Source organism: Carassius carassius, chromosome 47 (genome assembly GCF_963082965.1).
Source record: "Carassius carassius chromosome 47, fCarCar2.1, whole genome shotgun sequence".
NCBI lineage: Eukaryota > Metazoa > Chordata > Actinopteri > Cypriniformes > Cyprinidae > Carassius > Carassius carassius.
In genome coordinates, this window is record NC_081801.1 from 1,963,798 (window position 1) to 1,982,442 (window position 18,645).

An 18,645-nucleotide genomic window follows, 5' to 3' on the forward strand; every position below is an offset into this window, starting at 1 on the left:
GCAATATATTTTAATAAAAAAATTATATATATATATATATACATGGGCGTCAGTTTGGTTTGAAATGTGGTGGGGACAGAGACGCATTCAGAAGTGCATTTTCAGAAGTGCTGGGTACAATGATGCTTTTTTTTTTCTCTTTCGCGCAGGTCATGTTTTGAAAGACGTCCTGTATCTTATTAATGTAAATAAATAAAAATGTATACAAAAATGTGATGTCCGACTCGTTTTATGAAGAAGAAAGCCGTACAAAGCATTAGACATATGATATATGACCCACTAATCTGCTTCATATCATCATATAAGTACCATGTTGACAATATGACATGGTCATGACGTGGTTTAATGTACCTAAACAATGATTACCAAATTTCTCTTTCATGTTGCTTTGTTATAACCACTGAAAACGGGGGAAAAAATCTAACCCAAAATCGGGCCTCGCTCTACATTATCCCGCTTATTACATGGCTACCCACCAAATAAATCAATAATTTGACACAAACTATTGATTTAAAAAAGAGTTTATTGATTTAAACACGATTGTATTGCTTCCGCTAAAGAAAATAGTTCCGTCTCTACGATTAGAATCTTGCCGCGTCCATAGCAACGCTCTGTTTTTCATGGCAACGGTGTTATTATCAAGAAATAACAGACTTCATTCTACAGTGGAATTCAACCAAGCATTGTAATAATTTGATTTAATTCCCAGTACAATTTACCATATCTACACACAACACAACTTAAGCACTACAAATTTTATCAAGATTGAAAAAGCAAAAATACGTGTAGCACAGATGAACACTATTGACTATCACACTATCTGCAGACCCATGCTGTGTGTACAACAACATCCATTTGTTCTACAGGTTATCACTTTGATATGTTATAGTCCATGGCACTAGGATGCAACCTTGTGATATTGTATAAAGGCTAAATGACTTGCTCGTCTATGATACATTCGCCAGAAATTCTGGCCAATCCCAGCAAAGACTAGGTAGCCTCGTTCCCGCTCGTTCACTGTCCATTCCAAACTGTCAACTCATTTGAAAAACATTCTTTAAAAAAAAGAAGCGCGATAGTCATATAGAGAAAATAATAACAGCATTATGTCAAAAAGAAGTGGACAGGACATCAGAGCTTTTTTTAAAGCCAAGCAGACATGCACAGTAAGTGCGGTATCTTATCGGCTAAATGAATAACCCATTCTGTCACTCTTTTTTCTTGAAAAAAAAAAAAAAGTGGTGGGTACAAAATGACTCATGACCCCCCGAAATCGACGCCTATGTATATATATATATATATAGACAAAATATAAGGTTATCCATCACTTTCCTGTTTCTAGAGCAACTCAAATTTTGTAAAATGACCATAAGCTGTTTCTCAGACGCCAGCGAATGAAACATCAGGTGGTGGACGACGCTCAAAGAATCGTAAACGTTTAAGTCAAGCTAATATTAATGTGATCCAGAAGGCTTTCCGGCACGTGTAATTCCAGAGTCTAAATCCTGCCTGAATCTTTCCATCCCACAGCAGCAGAAACAGGATCAGGCCCAGAATTCCTACTGAGGATGACAGGACTGACACACAGGGCTTGTGTCTCCATTTAGCCAGCCTAATTTACCCGTCAGACAATGAAGACACGCTGTCTGGATTGCACACAAACACACACACACACACACACACACACACACACACACACTGGTACGTCATCTTGGCACTGACTCACAGCTGTTAACAAGCTCATTTTGTATCTTCTGGCCAGTCGGGTGTCAGTCGGTGATGCATATAGTTCTAGACTCTTATCACACTTCTGACTAACTGTGAAATGAAACCGAACAGAAAAAGACAGAAATGAGACCTTTCAAATTAGATTTTAATATTTTCAATTCTTTCATTTAATTTCAAGACTTCATTTAATTCCGCTTCAACGGTTTCAGTTTACATTTATTTGAATGCAATGGTTTTGCTTGGTTTTCCAGTTTCAGTTTAGATATAGTTTTTAAATCATTCAAGTTTAAACAAACTTTTTTTTTTTACAATTAGTTTTAATTTTAGTTCTAATCTTACTTTGGGCTTGCGCTTGCAGCATTCAACACTCCACCAGATGTTGCAAATATATATTTCTTCTCATTATTATTATTTTATGCAAATATTGTCTAATTGCGTCTTATTTACGATTAAGCTTTTTTAAACTAAGCTTGCTTAAACTACCATCTTAATATTTTTGACTAAAATAAAGACCAATTTAATTGCCCTGTTCTACTTATGATTGTATGTGAAGTCTAAATCAACCACAACTTTGCTTTAAAATGCTTTGCAATATCTCCTAACTCCTAATCTCCTAACTTTTTTCTGAAAAATCCTGTCATGCGTGCACAAACTGACAGTCACCACTTATAAGCTACTACCGTATTTTTCGGACTATAAGTCGCACCTGAGTATAAGTCGCATCAGTCCAAAAATACGTCATGATGAGGGAAAAAAAACACACATAAGTCGCACTGGACTATAAGTCGCATTTATTTACAACCAAGAACCAATAGAAAACATTACCGTCTCCAGCCGCGAGAGGGCGCTCTATGTCTTCAGTGTAGACTACAGGAGCACTGAGCAGCATAGAGCGCCCTCTCGCGGCTGGAGACGGTAATATTTTCTCTTGGTTCATTTCTCTCGGTTCATGTCAAATTAATTTTGATAAATAAGTCGCACCTGACTATAAGTCGCAGGACCAGCCAAACTATGAAAAAAGTGCGACTTAGAGTCCGAAAAATACGGTACTAAATATTGTAGATGCGTAATTTTTTTCTGTAAAGTTGCTTTGTAATGATTTGTATTGTAAAAAGCGCTATACAAATAAACTTGAATTGAATCTCTTCCGTGAAGTGACCATTTATTTACATATTTGTAATCGCCACATGACATCCAAGTACATTTAATACTACCAAAATAAATTTAAAACTATAACTACAAAATATAATACATACATACACACACACACACACACACACACACACGTGTGTATATATATATATATATATATATATATATATATATATATATATATATATATATATATATATATACATATACACACACACACACACACACACGTGTGTATATATATATATATATATATATATACACACACACACATATACAGTACAGAACAAAAGTTTGGAAACATTATTTTTTAATGTTTTTGAAAGAAGTTTCTTCTGCTCATCAAGCCTGCATTTATTTGATCAAAAATACAGAAAAAAATTAATATTGTGAAATATTATTACAATTTAAAATAATTGTTTTTAAATGTATTATACTTTAAATTATCATTTATTTCTGTGATGCAAAGCTGAATTTTTAGGATCATTATCACATGATCCTTTAGAAATCATTCTAATATGATGATTCATTATCAAATTTTGGAAACAGTTCTGCTGCTTAATATTTTTTCAGAACATGTGATACTTTTTTAGGATACTTTGATGAATAAAAAGTAAAAAAAAGAAAAAGAAAAAAAAAGAAGCTATGTTTTTAAAATATAAATATTTTGTAATAACAATATACACTACTGGTCAGTAATTTGGGGTCAGTCATTTTTTTTCTCTTTTTTTTTATAAAATCAATACTTTTATTCAGCAAGGATGTGTTAAATTGATAAAAAGTGATAGTAAAGAATATATATTATTAGAATTATATTCCTGCCTCAAGTGGAGGAGTTTAAGTATCTTGGGGTCTTGTTCACGAGTGAGGGAAGGATGGAACGGGAGATTGACAGACGGATCGGTGCAGCTTCTGCAGTAATGCGGTCGATGTACCGGTCTGTCGTGGTGAAGAAAGAGCTGAGCCGCAAGGCGAAGCTCTCGATTTACCGGTCAATCTACGTTCCTACTCTCACCTATGGTCATGAGCTTTGGGTCATGACCGAAAGGACAAAATCCCGGATACAGGCGGCCGAAATGAGCTTTCTCCGCAGGGTGGCTGGGCGATCCCTTAGAGATAGGGTGAGAAGCTCAGTCACCCGGGAGGAGCTCAGAGTAGAGCCGCTGCTCCTCTACATCGAGAGGGGTCAGCTGAGGTGGCTCGGGTATCTGTTCCGGATGCCTCCTGGACGCCTTCCCGGGAAGGTGTTCCGGGCGCGTCCCACTGGGAGGAGACCCCGGGGAAGACCTAGGACATGCTGGAGAGACTATGTCTCCCGGCTGGCCTGGGAACGCCTCGGTGTCCCCCCAGAAGAGCTGGGGGAACTGTCTAGGGAGAGGGAAGTCTGGGGTTCTCTGCTTAGACTGCTGCCCCCGCGACCCGGCCCCGGATAAGCGGAAGAAGATGGATGGAGATGGAGAATATATATTATTAGAAATTGTTTTTTATTTTGAATAAATGCAGTTCTTTTTAACCTTTTATTCATCAAATATATGAGACAGCAGAACTGTTTCCAACAATCATAATAAATCAGAATATTAGAATGATTTCTAAATGATCATGTGATAGACTGATGTTACATGTGACACTGAAGGCTGGAGGAATGATGCTGAAAATTCAGCTTTGCATCACAGGAATAAATTATTTTTTAAAAGTATATTCAAATAGAAAACTATTATTTTAAGTTGTAATAATATTTCACAATATTACAGTTTTTTCTGTATTTTTGATCAAATAAATGCAGGCTTGATGAGCAGAAGAAACTTTCAAAAACATTAAAAATAGTAATGTTTCCAAACTTTTGGTCTGTACTGTATATATATATATATATATATATATATATATATATATATATATATATATATATATATATATATATATATATATATACACGCATACATACATAAAATATATATATATATATATATATATATATATATATACATATATATAAATATATTAGGGGTGTAACAGTTCACAGAATTCACGGTTCGGTTCGATACAATACACTGGTGTCACAGTTCGGTACGTTTTAGATACAGCAAAAAGAAAAAATTGGCAGATAAATTTCCTTGATTTTTAAAAAATGTTTTATTTATTAAAACTAACAAAGTATGTTTTTTTTTTTTTTTACATTGAACAATGATGGAGCTTTTCTTTACACATCTTCTATGGTGTTTTCTTAGCAGCATACTGTATAAAACAAAAACAGCTCCTTACAAAAAAAATGAAAATGTTGTATTAGTTATGAACAAATACAAAGATGTAACTTTTTATATGGAACTCTATAACTCTTTATATTGAGTGTGTTTTTACTCAATTGGTTCTCTATAGGGCTTATGTTTTTTGGAACAAAGCAGGAATTACGGTCTGTCTGAAATGGGCTCGTGAAGGAATATTGTAACGGGGCTCAATTACATTAAGCATGTTCTTAAAACCTACGTTTTCCACTACAGAGTAAGGCGCTCGCTCACTCAGTACGCGCTGAAGGCTCGTTGCAAAATGGCTAATGCGTTTAACAGACCAGAAATAGAAGATCCTCCAATAACCAACAGGTCTGGTGTTTGGGTGCACTTTGGATTCCCTGTAAGCTATAATGGTGATGATAGAATGAATGGTAAATAGTAAGGTCTCATATCCGCGGCTATAACGTAAATGTACCAATCGCCGTGGTGATGTCTTTTGCCCTGTTTGAATCCGTTGGAAATGTCTGTCTAAATGCTGCAGGGATAGTTTGTTGCATTTATGTTTCTCCTTTTTCGTCTTTTCCCAGATACTGACACACTAAGGTGATGTCGGCGTAAATGAGTTGACATGTTTCAAGTATTCCCGCTGGTGTTTTTTTTTTTGGTATTCCCGCTGGTGTACCCTAGATGCGACATATCGTTGTTTTTTTTTTATCCACCACTCTCTTGCCATCATCATTATAGCTTACAGGGAATCCAAAGTGGTTATTGGAGGATCTTCTATTTCTGGTCTGTTAAACGCATTGGCCATTTTGCAACGAGCCTTCAGCGCGTACTGAGTGAGCGAGCGCCTGACTGAGTAGCCTAACATAAACATATAAGTTTTTCTTCTTCGGGGGTGTCAGGGGCGTTGCCTGTTACGTCGTTTGGGTTATTGGGCTACCTTGTTGAACGCATATCATTACATTTCACAATTTTTTTTATTTTCCAAATATAATTAATTAGTCCAATGAACCGTTCGGTCCATAATGCGTACCGCGTACCGAACCGAAAGCCTCGTACCGAACGGTTCAATACGAATACGCGTATCGTTACACCCCTAATATATATATACATATATATATACATATATACATATATATATACATATATACATATATATATATATATATATATACATATATACATATATATACATATATACGTATATATATATACATATATATATATATGTATGTATATATGTATATATATATACATATATATATATACATATACATATATATATATACATATATATATATACATATATATATATATATATATATATATATATATATATATATATACACATATATATATATATATATATATATGTATATATATATAAATTGATTCAAAAACTAAAAAAAAAAAAAAACAGAACACATTAAACAACTAAATTGGAGGATTGTGTAACTCTATATTAAGTCAATGATCCAGCCAAGAGTCCATACAATGAAAAGTGTGAAAAGTAAAAAATAAAATAAAATAAAATAAAATCTGAAACCCTTTATCAGAGTGATAAAAGACCAAGCTGAACCAAATGGGCATATGAATCAAATTCATGTGGGGTATTTTCACATGCAAATTCAGGAGAAACAGACTGAAGGGTTTATTTACAACTAAAACAAATATTATTATGTGAAAGAGTAATCAGACCCTGTTCAACCTCTAGAGACCCGGACACAGGCATCATTTAAGCAAATTATAACCGACAAACTCACCTCACCACAGTCATCCAGAGCCAGTGTGTGAAGTTCAGTGCTTATATACACTACTCAAGGAAAAGCTTACCTTAAAAAATGAATCTTTTCAGTGAATCAGTTGATTCAGATCTGAATGATTCATTCACAAATCTGGTTAAAAAGCTTGGTGCATCAAACAAAAAGGAATAAAACTGTATTGCTTCAATGTCATAATAATAATATATTTAACTCAAATGACAAACAGGAGCAATGTGTTTAATAGGCGTGAGATCAGGACAGAGTGTGTTTAACTCACTGGCGACTCCTGATGCGAGTCCGTAGAGCAGGCCTCCTCCGTCTGTCTGCGTCTGCAGCACATGTGCGGCTGGAGGACATTGCTCCTGTCTGATGAAGTTATACAGTAGCGTCTTCACCAGACGACTCGTCAGAGACAGACTACAGACAGAGAGAGAATTAGCAAACCTACTATATTCAGTAAACACTTATGCACGTTACTGTTAACTAAAACTATAACATCTAAAAAAACAGATCATAAATATTAAATTAAAGAGTTGACATGAAAATGTAATATACATATATACATATATATATATATATATATATATATATATATATATATATATATATATATATATATATATATATGTAATGTTTATAAAATAAAAATTTAAGCACACTATAATTAAAACAGAAAATATCATTTAAATTATGAATAAATATTATTTAAATAATCCTAAAGGAACTTTTTAGAAAACACTTTTGAAAGCTATAACTATACACAAAACCATAATTAAATATCTCATTAAAACCTGTGCTGGTGTAGTGTTGTGCCTTAAAAATATTTATATTAAGTCAATTTCAATGTCAAACACGCCTCTTTTCTATGTACATTTGGCTTTTTAGTCAAAAATGTGATGGTAAACAGTATTTGATTTAGAAGCAACATAAACGTACATTTTCTAATGATCATGGCAGCAGTAAATGGATGGTCAAATAAATAAATAAATAAATAAACGATAAAACGAATAAAAATATAACACAGTTCTAAACATATAAAATAAGTTATAAGTGGCATATATACAGATGCATAATGTAGTCAAGTTCTATTTTGACATTTTAAAAGTCAAGATTAAAAGTAGTTTGTTGTTCCTTTTTTTGATTACAAGAACATAAAAAAAGAATCTGAAAACTGGAGAAAAAAAAATGATATGTTCAGTATAGCTTTGGGTTGAACCAAACATAAAGAATATCAAGAGAAATATATTGAATTAAAGTAACATGGAAATGTCTGTATTTTTGGTTTCTAGAAATTGATGGAATGATGTATTATTATCAGTGTTCATTTGCACAAAGCCGCTTGTGTGGCTAGATGTCTTTTCTGCCATGTATTTGCATGGAGTCCGTCTCAGTCCTAAAGACACTGGTGAGATTTGACGAGTGTTCGTCAACGACTTCAGTCGTGCAAGCTCAGCTGCAATGCTGAACGGCTAACAAAAGAACTTTAAAAGCTCGGTATCACTGGTGCGATGCAAACGAGCCCTCCGGGTGAACTCAAGCAAAGCTCCAGACGAGAGCATCTGGTGAATTAATGAACACCCTCATTTGCATATGAAATAGCAGCACTTGACAGTCTTCCTTCTGGTAATGCGGTCAGGGGGCCACAATATCACACTGGGACAAACTTCAGAAGAATAAAACACCGCGGTAGGCAACAACTTTTCACTTGTATCAGCTCTGGTGCTCAAGTTCAGAAGTTTATGATGCATCACTGGAACTCAATTAGATGAATCTATTCAGATGTGTAGAATAACTGTGCCTAACAATTAGTTTAATTACTAGTCTTTTGCATTATCAGACGTGTAGTCCTTTACATGCACATGGTTAAAGATATAGAGATGTTTCAATGCAACAAGGGTTTTTTGCTCACCATCGTCCTCTGGTCAGGTAGCCGTAAATAAGCCCCTCCCTCAGAACCTCTTTGTGGAAGAGCTGATAGGACAGCAGCACTAGGAGGGTGGTCACAGCTTCAAACAGGATGTTGTAGGTGATGTCGCTACAGAAACGGACACATGAGCAACATTAATGCAGGCATTTATGGTAATGAGCCAATCACTGCTGTGCATTACAGTGATTTTACCACGGTCAAGAGAGTTTTCAGTTTTATAAGACTGTAAAAGACAGATGGTGACCCTGCAGGACAAAACCAGTCTTAAGTTGCACAGTTATATTTGTAGCAATGGCCAAAAATACATTGTATGGGTCAAAAATATCGATTTTTCTTTTATGCCAAAAATGATTAGGATATTAAGTAAAGATCATGTTCTGTGAAAATATTTTGTAAATTTCCTACCATAAATATATACATATAAAAAATTATTAATAATATGCATTGCTAAAGACTTAATTTGGATAACTTTAAAGGTGATTTTCTCAATATTTACAATTTTTTGCACCCTTAAGATTCCAGATTTTCAAATAAACCAAAAAAAAAAAAAAAAGCCAAAAATAGCGGACACAAAATGAAAATCTAAACAAAACCCAAACAAAAAAATCTAAACAAACACACACAAAAAGCAAAAAAAGCAACAAAAAAAAACCATAAACATACATAAATAAAAAAATAAAAAGCTTTGTATATTTTGTTAAAATGAAACATTGTCTGATCATTAAAATATTAGGCATCTTGGCATCATTTTCAAAGCAAAATTAAATTCGGTGCAATATGACTTTGATATGAAGATGATGTTATCACATTCACAGTATAATGAACTCCTAAAGTAAACTCAGTACCCCCTATCATTCTCCAAGCACACACACACACGCACGCACGCACACACACACACACACACACACACACACACACACACACACACACACAAACACACACACACACGCAGTGTTTTCTGCAGGATTTAGTTTTTGCAACTAAAACCGATCTAACTCCACAAACTTGGCCTAAGAACACATAAAATCATAACTAATATCTTTTTTCAATATTATTTCAATGCTTTGAATTGTTTTGATTATTAAAATACAACGTATTACAAAACAAGTTAACAAGTGTGCAATTTAAAAACACTATCACTCCAGACTCCACAATGATTTGAGGGGACTTGACTCGACTCAGACGGTGTTTTCATGTTCAGATTGTGGGATTGTGAATTCTGACTAATAGACTTAAACAAGGTCAGACGTGCCAAACTGAGCGCATTAATTCCATGTTGGCCTTTTTTTAATTCAAAATAAAAAATATGCAGAAAATAATTTCTCAATGAAGACTTTCTGTTAACACAAATCTGCCATCTATTGTAAAAAGTATTTTGCCAAAAGTGGACATGCAAGTTTTACCATCGGAGAGCGATGAAATGCATAACTGTGAGCCTTAAATTTCGGTCGGTCCTTTCTTGCATGGCCTCGGAGTTCATATGGACTTCCTTTATGGTGCATTTATATCCTTTCATTGTATGTATATTTTAATTGTATGAAAAAGAGCAGCTAAACATTATCTATTGTGTTTTATAGAAGGATAAACTTTGGAACAACATGTAAATGGTTTCTGGTTGATCAGAAACCTCATCTTGCACAGTAGAAATGCTCTACTGTACTGTGTCTCTGCAGCTTTTCTATTTCTTGTTATGATCGGTGTGGTAATTTGAGCAACATTTCACAATATCCTTCACAACAGCGCGATAAGAATCCGGTCTCCATCTACAGAATCGCTCAAAAACACGTAGCAAGGCTCTGAATGTGACCCGCACCTGACTTCTCTCATTCAGCATGTAGTGAGGAAACGAGACAAACGGCAACAGAAACACACATGGGACAACAACAGCAGACTGCACTCTGTTACAATACAACTACTACACAACCCACTGTCTTATGTGAGACAGCAAAATTAACACACTTCATTTCAAACCCGAATTAAACTTGCCATCATTTTTACGTGATGTTCCTCACTTTCTTCTGATTTGCAAACTCAGCCTCTTTATTTGTCAAGATCGTCTGTATGCAAGTGTTGACTAACATACATGATCTCTTTTTTATTATGTAAATTATTAACTTATTGCTTTTATAAAACATTGGAAACAACAATATTGTAACAAATACAAATATAAAAAAAAAATAATTACATTTGGATGAATCTCACACATCCAGATCACATTTCACCCAAATATTTTAATATTTTTTGTATAAATACTAATGAATATAGTAAATAAATAAATATGAATTAATTAACGGTGCATTATACAATGCATAAAATGAAAAAATTAAAATAAATACATTTTATGCAAATATAATACAAATATTAAAATAAATTAATATAAAATAAAATATTAATATGTAAAAACATGACCCAAACAAACTGATCACATAAAAATTCATAATTAATCAAATCCACAATATAACATTTTCAATTATGTCTAGTTGGTCAAGACTGTCTGTATGCAGATGTTAGGTGATAATCTCTTTTTTATCACTTAATTTGGTTATTTTTGAAGATAATATCTGGAATATTTATTGATATAGACCGTGTGAATGTGCTGCAAACTTGGAGAGAGTGCACTAGCAATTAGATTCAATTACTTGAGTTATCGATTTAAATCAGGAGTTTTCTTCTTTGTAATGCACTTTATAGTTTTCTTCGTTATAATGAAGTAGATTCACTTATTAATTGTGTTTAATAAACTCACAAATGCATATTAATAAGGTAAACGGGCAATTAAATGGCTAAATGGAGAGAGAAACACATGATGCTTTTCCAACATCAGCGCCGCACAACTCATCTGGATTTAATACGATTTTTAGAAGCTGGGTGGAACACAAGGACGCTCTGGAAAACAGCAAACAGATTGACATTCATGAGAGCAGATAAATCAATCTGTCCTTTAAATACATAAAAACACTAGAACCACACAGAAGGAGAGCTGAATAATGCAGTGCCGCTGTGTTTGTGTGTGTGTGAAGGGCGTCACTCAATAAATCATGGCTTCATGCATGAAGGTGTCCTTCACTCAGGTGTGTAAATGACAGCGGGTCACACAGAGGTCTGACGAGACACATGGGCGCTCAGGGCGAGTGGAGAAAACACTGCGAGTTTCAAAAAAACGGACCGTTTTGCGCCATTTTTAAAGGAATAGTTCACCCAAAAATGAACATTTCCTGAATATATGCTCACCCTCAATCCTTTCGAGATGTAGTCGTGGAATGGAGCAGATTCAGCATTGCATCACTGTCTCACCAGTGGATGCTCTGCAGTGAATGGGTGCCGTCAGAATGAGTCCAAACAGCTGATAAAAACACTCCACAACACTCCAGTCCATCGGTTCATGACTGGAGAAGCAAAAAGCTGTGTGTTTATAAGAAACAAATGCATCATTAAGGCGTTTTAACTTTAAACTGTTGCTTATGCCCAAAATACGAGATCCGAATCTATTATAATGCTTCCTCCAGTGGAAAAAAATCCATCTCCTGTTGTCTCTTACATCAAAATCCAGCCACATATCTGTTTAGAGCTGTTTTAGCGTGTAAACCAGCGCTTGATCTGTGCAGATTTCTCTCCTGATTCAGACCAGAAGGCTTTTTCACTGGAGAAAGCATTATTATAGATGAACTCATATCTTAGCTGGAAATTAACATCTTGATGATGGATTTGTTTCTTACAAACTCGCAGCTTTTGGCTTCTCAAGACATGAACTGATGGAATTGAGTGCTGTGGATTATTGTGATGTTTTTATCCGTTGTTTGGACTCTCATTCTGACGGCACCCATTCACTGCAGTGCATCCACTGCTGAGCAAGTGATGCAATGCTACATTTCTCCAAATCTGATGAAGAAACAAACTCATCTACATCTTGGATGGACTTAGTATGAGTATATTTGAATTTGTGTGTGAACCATTCCATTAAAATTACCCTATGATTTACTCACCCTCAAGCCATTATAGGCGTTTATGGCTTTATTCTTTCAGACAAATACAATCCAAGTTATATTAAAAAACATCCTGGCCCTTCCAAGCTTTAAAATGCCAGTGAGTAGCCTATAAAAAAGTGCGTCCATCCATCATTAACAGTGCTCCACATGGCTTCGGAGGGTTAATAAAGGCCTTAAACCATAATTTCTAGCTTCCCGGTAACTGTCATACGTGATTTCATGAGAGATTGGCGTCCAGCGGATGACATAGGAGAGAATATGCAAGTTCAAGTTTTAAAAAACAGATCAGGTGGCACGATGCTAGTTAGTCCTACTTATAACTTTATGGACAAATGTTTGAAAATACATTAGTGTGTGAATAATGACAGTGGCACCTCAATGTTTGAGTCAGAGTTGACCTTCACACACTGTACGTGAGAGACCCGTCACAGATCACGACTATAACACACGCACACATCCCTCTCACACGGAGACATACATCATCACTTCGCTTTCACAAGACAAACACACAGTTCTTCTCCGGTACTCACAGAAGCGGCACTTCAACGATGAGATGCACCAAATTAGAGACCAGCTCCTCCAGAAGATCCTCACAGATGGAGTCTTTAAACACACACACACACACACACACACACACACACACACAACTTCAAAACACTAACTGCACAGGTTTTAACTGAGGTTATCATGATCTAAATATATGCTGCAATGGCTAGACCAATGGCTAATGTTAATAAATCTCAAACAGTCCGAATAATTCAATTAAATTAAAGTTAAATGAGGCTGTTACAATTATTAAGGACGGTACTGTTTTGATGATGAACATGAATTTACATCTGCATCCTAACTCAAGCTGCTACTACTGTCAAATGTGCATTTCTAAGAGACAAAAATACATAATATTTTTAATCTTTATTATGTATTATGCATTGCAAACTTTGCTGGAGATGTGCATCAAAGACAGGAACACAAACCCGTTTCATGATCTGAAACAATATCACTCATTAGAAAATGCATTTAATTGCAATTAATAATATAAATGCAATTAATAATTTTTATTTGGATATTTATTTTGTTAAGGGGAAATGACCGGAAAAGAGTAAAGAATTCAAAATGTAAAGTTTTTGTCATGTTCTTCTACAACTTTCACTTAGGAGCAAAAATCTGTCTTTAAACTTTACAGAAATAAAGATTTGATAATTATCGATACGCAAAAATTTTTAATCGCACAGCCCTAGTGGACACAGTCTCAAAACGCAAGTTGAATCTGACAAAACTTTCCTGTTGGAACATCTGTAAATATAAATGTACATGAGCAAAAAATGTAGAATTGTGTTTTTATTAATTAGCATTAACAAAGATTAATAAAAACTGTAAAAAAAAAATCTATTCCTTCTTTTTAGCTCAAGTAAAGTGTGACCAAAACAATCATTAAGGTAAAAAAAAAAGTATTTGTGTGTGAACTATATTTGTGAGGGTCAAATATAACTGAATGGACAAATGAATTAGAATAAATGAATTGAGTTTGTGTGTGTTACCGTAGGTTCCCGGCGCCCTCTCCTGGTGGGAGAACTGTAAGTGCAGCTCTTCTTCACTCATCTCTCTGATGAAGACCTTCAGCAAACAGCGCACCAGGAACAAAGCATTATGGGCTTGCCAGATGAACAACTGACTAGAGAGAGAGAGAGAGAGAGAGAAAGAGAGAGAGTCATAGATAATTACTGATCTACAGCAGCCTGTGAACTGTGGCTGAACATCTCTCACACACACACCCTGCGGTTCATGATCAAAACACACACACACACACTGCTTTACCCTGGCAGTGGTTTGGGATCATCCTTTACTAAAACAACACACACTCAGACTGTCACCACACACTGATTAACAGGGAGGAACAGCTCATACCTGCAGATATAAGCACTCAAAAATGAGAAATTTAGGGTTTATGTATATGAATTACAAATAAAACTACATCCAACTGGATGCATTAATTTGAGCTTTTTTTTATCAGACATATTTAAACCGTTAAGATTTCTGCACACACACAAAAATCACTGCATAGTTTATTATTAACTATTTGCATCCATTTGATTATTTAAATAATCATATTTTAAAAAACATTTATTAACATTGCTCAGAATCAACATAAATATGTTAATTGTGCAAACAAGCAGAAGATTTATTTATCATTTTACGCCATATCAGCATCAAAAGCTATATTCACAGCTCCGATAAACTGTAACATGATAAGACTGATAATAATCTTCATAATTATACCAATTGAAATTCTTAAATTTCCCTAGGAGAAAAAAAAAAGTCTAATGTACTTTCTGAGTAAAAACATTTTCTAGTAGCATTTAGAGCAGGACGCTCTTTTAAGACACACTTACAAAAGACTTCACATAATCACCTACAGGCAATTTTTCTCTTTCAGTAAATATACATGCATGACCAATTCTAGCTGTAGAATGAGCAATATTGAATTATTTAAACTAAGAGATTGAAACAAACTGGATTTATTGATGACAAATATAAAAAGCTGGTTGTTGTGCATTTAAAACACATTTAGTTCATTAGTATTATGAGAGAAATTTGACCGGTCTGATTTCTGCATGACAAATATGAAATTTTAAATAAAGTTTATTAGTTTGTTTAGATTGAAACTGCTTGATCTAAATGCATCAAATACATAAATCTTAATTTTAGACCTTAAATGTTTTGTTGGAGTGCATCAGCTGATCCTGGATCAGAAGGGTTTGATCTCTGCACAGTTCAGATGAGAAATATTCTCAGAGTCTGCCGGTTCACATGTGTGGTGGGTCACTCCCTGCTCTGGATTGATGCTACAGCAACACAAACATCAGCTCTGGCGGTGTGTGTGTGTGTGTGTGTGTGTGACGCTGTGGGCTGCACCGTGGCTATTCCCATGGGAAAATCACATCAGAAAACATCCTAATGGTATAAGTCCTGAGTGACTAGTGAGTGTCAGAAAAGCCTGTGTGGGAAAAGATGCTTAAAAAGAATATATTTCTCAATCTCACAGAGTTTCTGAGCATCTGAGAACCACAAACACTGAATCTCAATAGCCACTTTCACACACAAAACCCATTATGTTCACTAAAAATTGTCTGATTCACTTTGTACACGTTGTATAGAAATTGTTACCAGGGTTATTATCATTAACTAAAATTAACAGTTAAAAAACAACTTTGTTACTTGAAATAAAATATTTAAAAAATTGCTCATATTATTTTAGCTATTTACGATTATTTAAATAACATTTCTTATTCTTATTTAACTTGATAATAAAAACAATTCTAAAATCTGTGCATGCATATTTATATTTATATATATATATATATATATATATATATATATATATAAACCCTGCAAAATTACAAAAAAATTTACTACACAAAAAAAGAAAAAAATATGATTAGTTTCTGAAGTATATTAAAATAACACTGATGACTACCAAAAAAGACCTTAAATCATACTAACTGATGTCATTTGATCTTTGACCAGCTGTGCTGGAAATACAGCAGACAACCAGCAGTTTTATATTGGGTATTGTGATTACTTGTTATTGTGCAAAAAACATTTTCTTGCAGAAATAAAAATAAATTTACAACTTTCTGCTAAATTTAGGATAAGGTTTAAAACAATGCATACAGAAACGTTACAAAAAACATGTACCTGCTTGATGCAAAAACACGTAATGTGCAAATAAATAAAAATGGAATAAGCCAAACTTCTAAATGTAATATTATGAAACTGTTTTATATTTCCAGGTTCTCGGAAGCAAAAGTTGTCATAACTGGATAAACTTCTACGCTGGTGAATGGAAACTACAACAAATATGATTTTTTTGCATTCCCATTTCCCCGAAAAGCAAATGAAAAAAGCCAAGAATGCATTTTTCTATGACTTTCCAAATAAAAAAAATCCAGAGATTGATTAAAGAGAGAGATGTCAGCGGTGTTAACTAGTTTCTCTTAATTTAATGGCAAGATAATAAAACACAAATACAGTGTTATAAATGTACTTCAACTTTTTTAAAGAAAATGTACAATGTTAATAACTGTGGAAACGCATCATTCATGGAGAAAAGTGAATGAGAATCAGTGTTGAGTATTTCGGTTTTCATGCAACAGGTTTTAAATACTATATATAAAAAAATACTCTTATATGCACACATTATTGAAGAGGGATCTCACTTACTCTTGGCATTCTGTGGAAATCTTCAGTTCTTTGGTTCTGCTGAGAAAAACTCTCACCAGCGCCCTGAAGTTCCCAGACCTGGGGTTGTTCTGAACTATAAAGGACAGACAGATGATCAAAAACACAAAACATCGCTGCCCATCTTTAGGGTTTCAGGATAAGAGCTCCTTAACCAGATCAACAGAATGCATTCAATTACATACAGCACATCATAAAAGCAGAGCTGGCCTGGGATCGCTAATCATTTGAATCATGTGGATTTATGTGCACACAGGGCCTGAAATTACAGACCTTTATTTCACAAGACAGTGGGTTTGAAATCAGCGGCCATCTCTTTGTACAGACGGCTGTAATGAAACGGCAGTAAATTATACAAACACACATACTCAGAGTCTTCGCCAGCGGGACGACAGCCTCCTCCAGGAGTTTAGCATCAGCACTGCAAACACACAGACAGAGAGATAATCGTCAGATGAGAGGAATATCAAAGCAGTGTGTGTTGCAGTCAAATCACACGGCTTTACTTATTACATTTATAAAGCAATGTTTAATGCATAATCTTTCATAAAGTAAGTCAGGTCATTATGCGAACTCTTGGTTGCATGCATGCATGCAAAATGCAAGGTACAGATACATTATTAAAAGTAGTTTGTTGAAAACACTTTAATAGATTATGTCTAATATGTCTGGATGATTTTTATTAGGTACAGCCGAGAAGGTCAAATCACCTTTTTATGCACATTTTTATGCTGTTAAATGTGTTGACAACAGCATTACACATTTAATAGTTCTCACAACGAAAACACGTGACGAAACGTGCGAAACGACGTGAAACACCAAAGTGCCTTCAATCATATTGGAGCAAACTCTTAATAATCCAGAGCAACCCGTCGAGTCATAATGAGCATGAATATTTCTATAAAAGCAAGAGATGCTGAAACAGTGATGGTGATGTGAGACTCTCTGCCTCCCTCTGGTGTTCATCTCTCATATAACCTCCACACTGAGAGAGCAGAAGATGAGCCTGACGCCTGTTTCACATATAATCCGTCTGCAGTGCGTCTGCAGTGCGTCTGCAGTCCGAGTGCGTTACGTATGTGGTGCAGAAGCAGCACGGACTCATTGTGCTTTCACACAGGACGCGTTTGCAGTCCGCTACTGATCCACGGCTTTTTAAGCCACAAAACACAACATTTGTCCATTATTTTGATATCAAATCATTTAAAATTTAAAACATCTGGTGCAACTGTTAGCAATTCATTATAACAGTAAAAAAGCACTAAATATGATGGACAACATGCAGCATAACAGACTCAGAAATCAACTTTATCCATCTAGATTACCTTTTATATAAACAGCAGATATAGTATCAGGTCAGCTTGTGTTTGTCTGTCATTCTTCCGCTGACACTAAAGAGCTGCTGCGAGTTTGCTTCTGTATTTTTAACGAAATTTTAAATTTAATTATTGTGAATATTCAATTGATTTAGTACATTAACATAGGACACCACCTACATTTACAGATCAACACCCATTATGCAGTACTCAGCAGCATCAAGAAGGCACTCCTTTCACATATGAAAAGGTTAGCCAATCAAAGCAGAGCTTATTTTCATAAAGTGTAGGGATGCTTTTTCACCT

At 34.7% G+C, this 18,645-nt stretch overlaps 1 protein-coding gene across 1 annotated transcript in view; it reads right to left on the minus strand.

Annotated features, from left to right (window-relative positions):
• LOC132130454 (dymeclin-like) overlaps nt 1-18,645 on the minus strand; it is a 75,418-nt gene that overhangs the window by 54,900 nt on the left and 1,873 nt on the right. The window contains exons 3-8 of the mRNA XM_059542167.1: nt 17,392-17,444; nt 17,006-17,099; nt 14,323-14,456; nt 13,315-13,387; nt 8,781-8,906; nt 7,149-7,288 (exon numbers count right to left, since the gene is read on the minus strand). Of these exons, the coding sequence (XP_059398150.1) occupies nt 7,149-7,288; nt 8,781-8,906; nt 13,315-13,387; nt 14,323-14,456; nt 17,006-17,099; nt 17,392-17,444 (620 nt within the window). The remainder of the gene's footprint in view (nt 1-7,148; nt 7,289-8,780; nt 8,907-13,314; nt 13,388-14,322; nt 14,457-17,005; nt 17,100-17,391; nt 17,445-18,645) is intronic.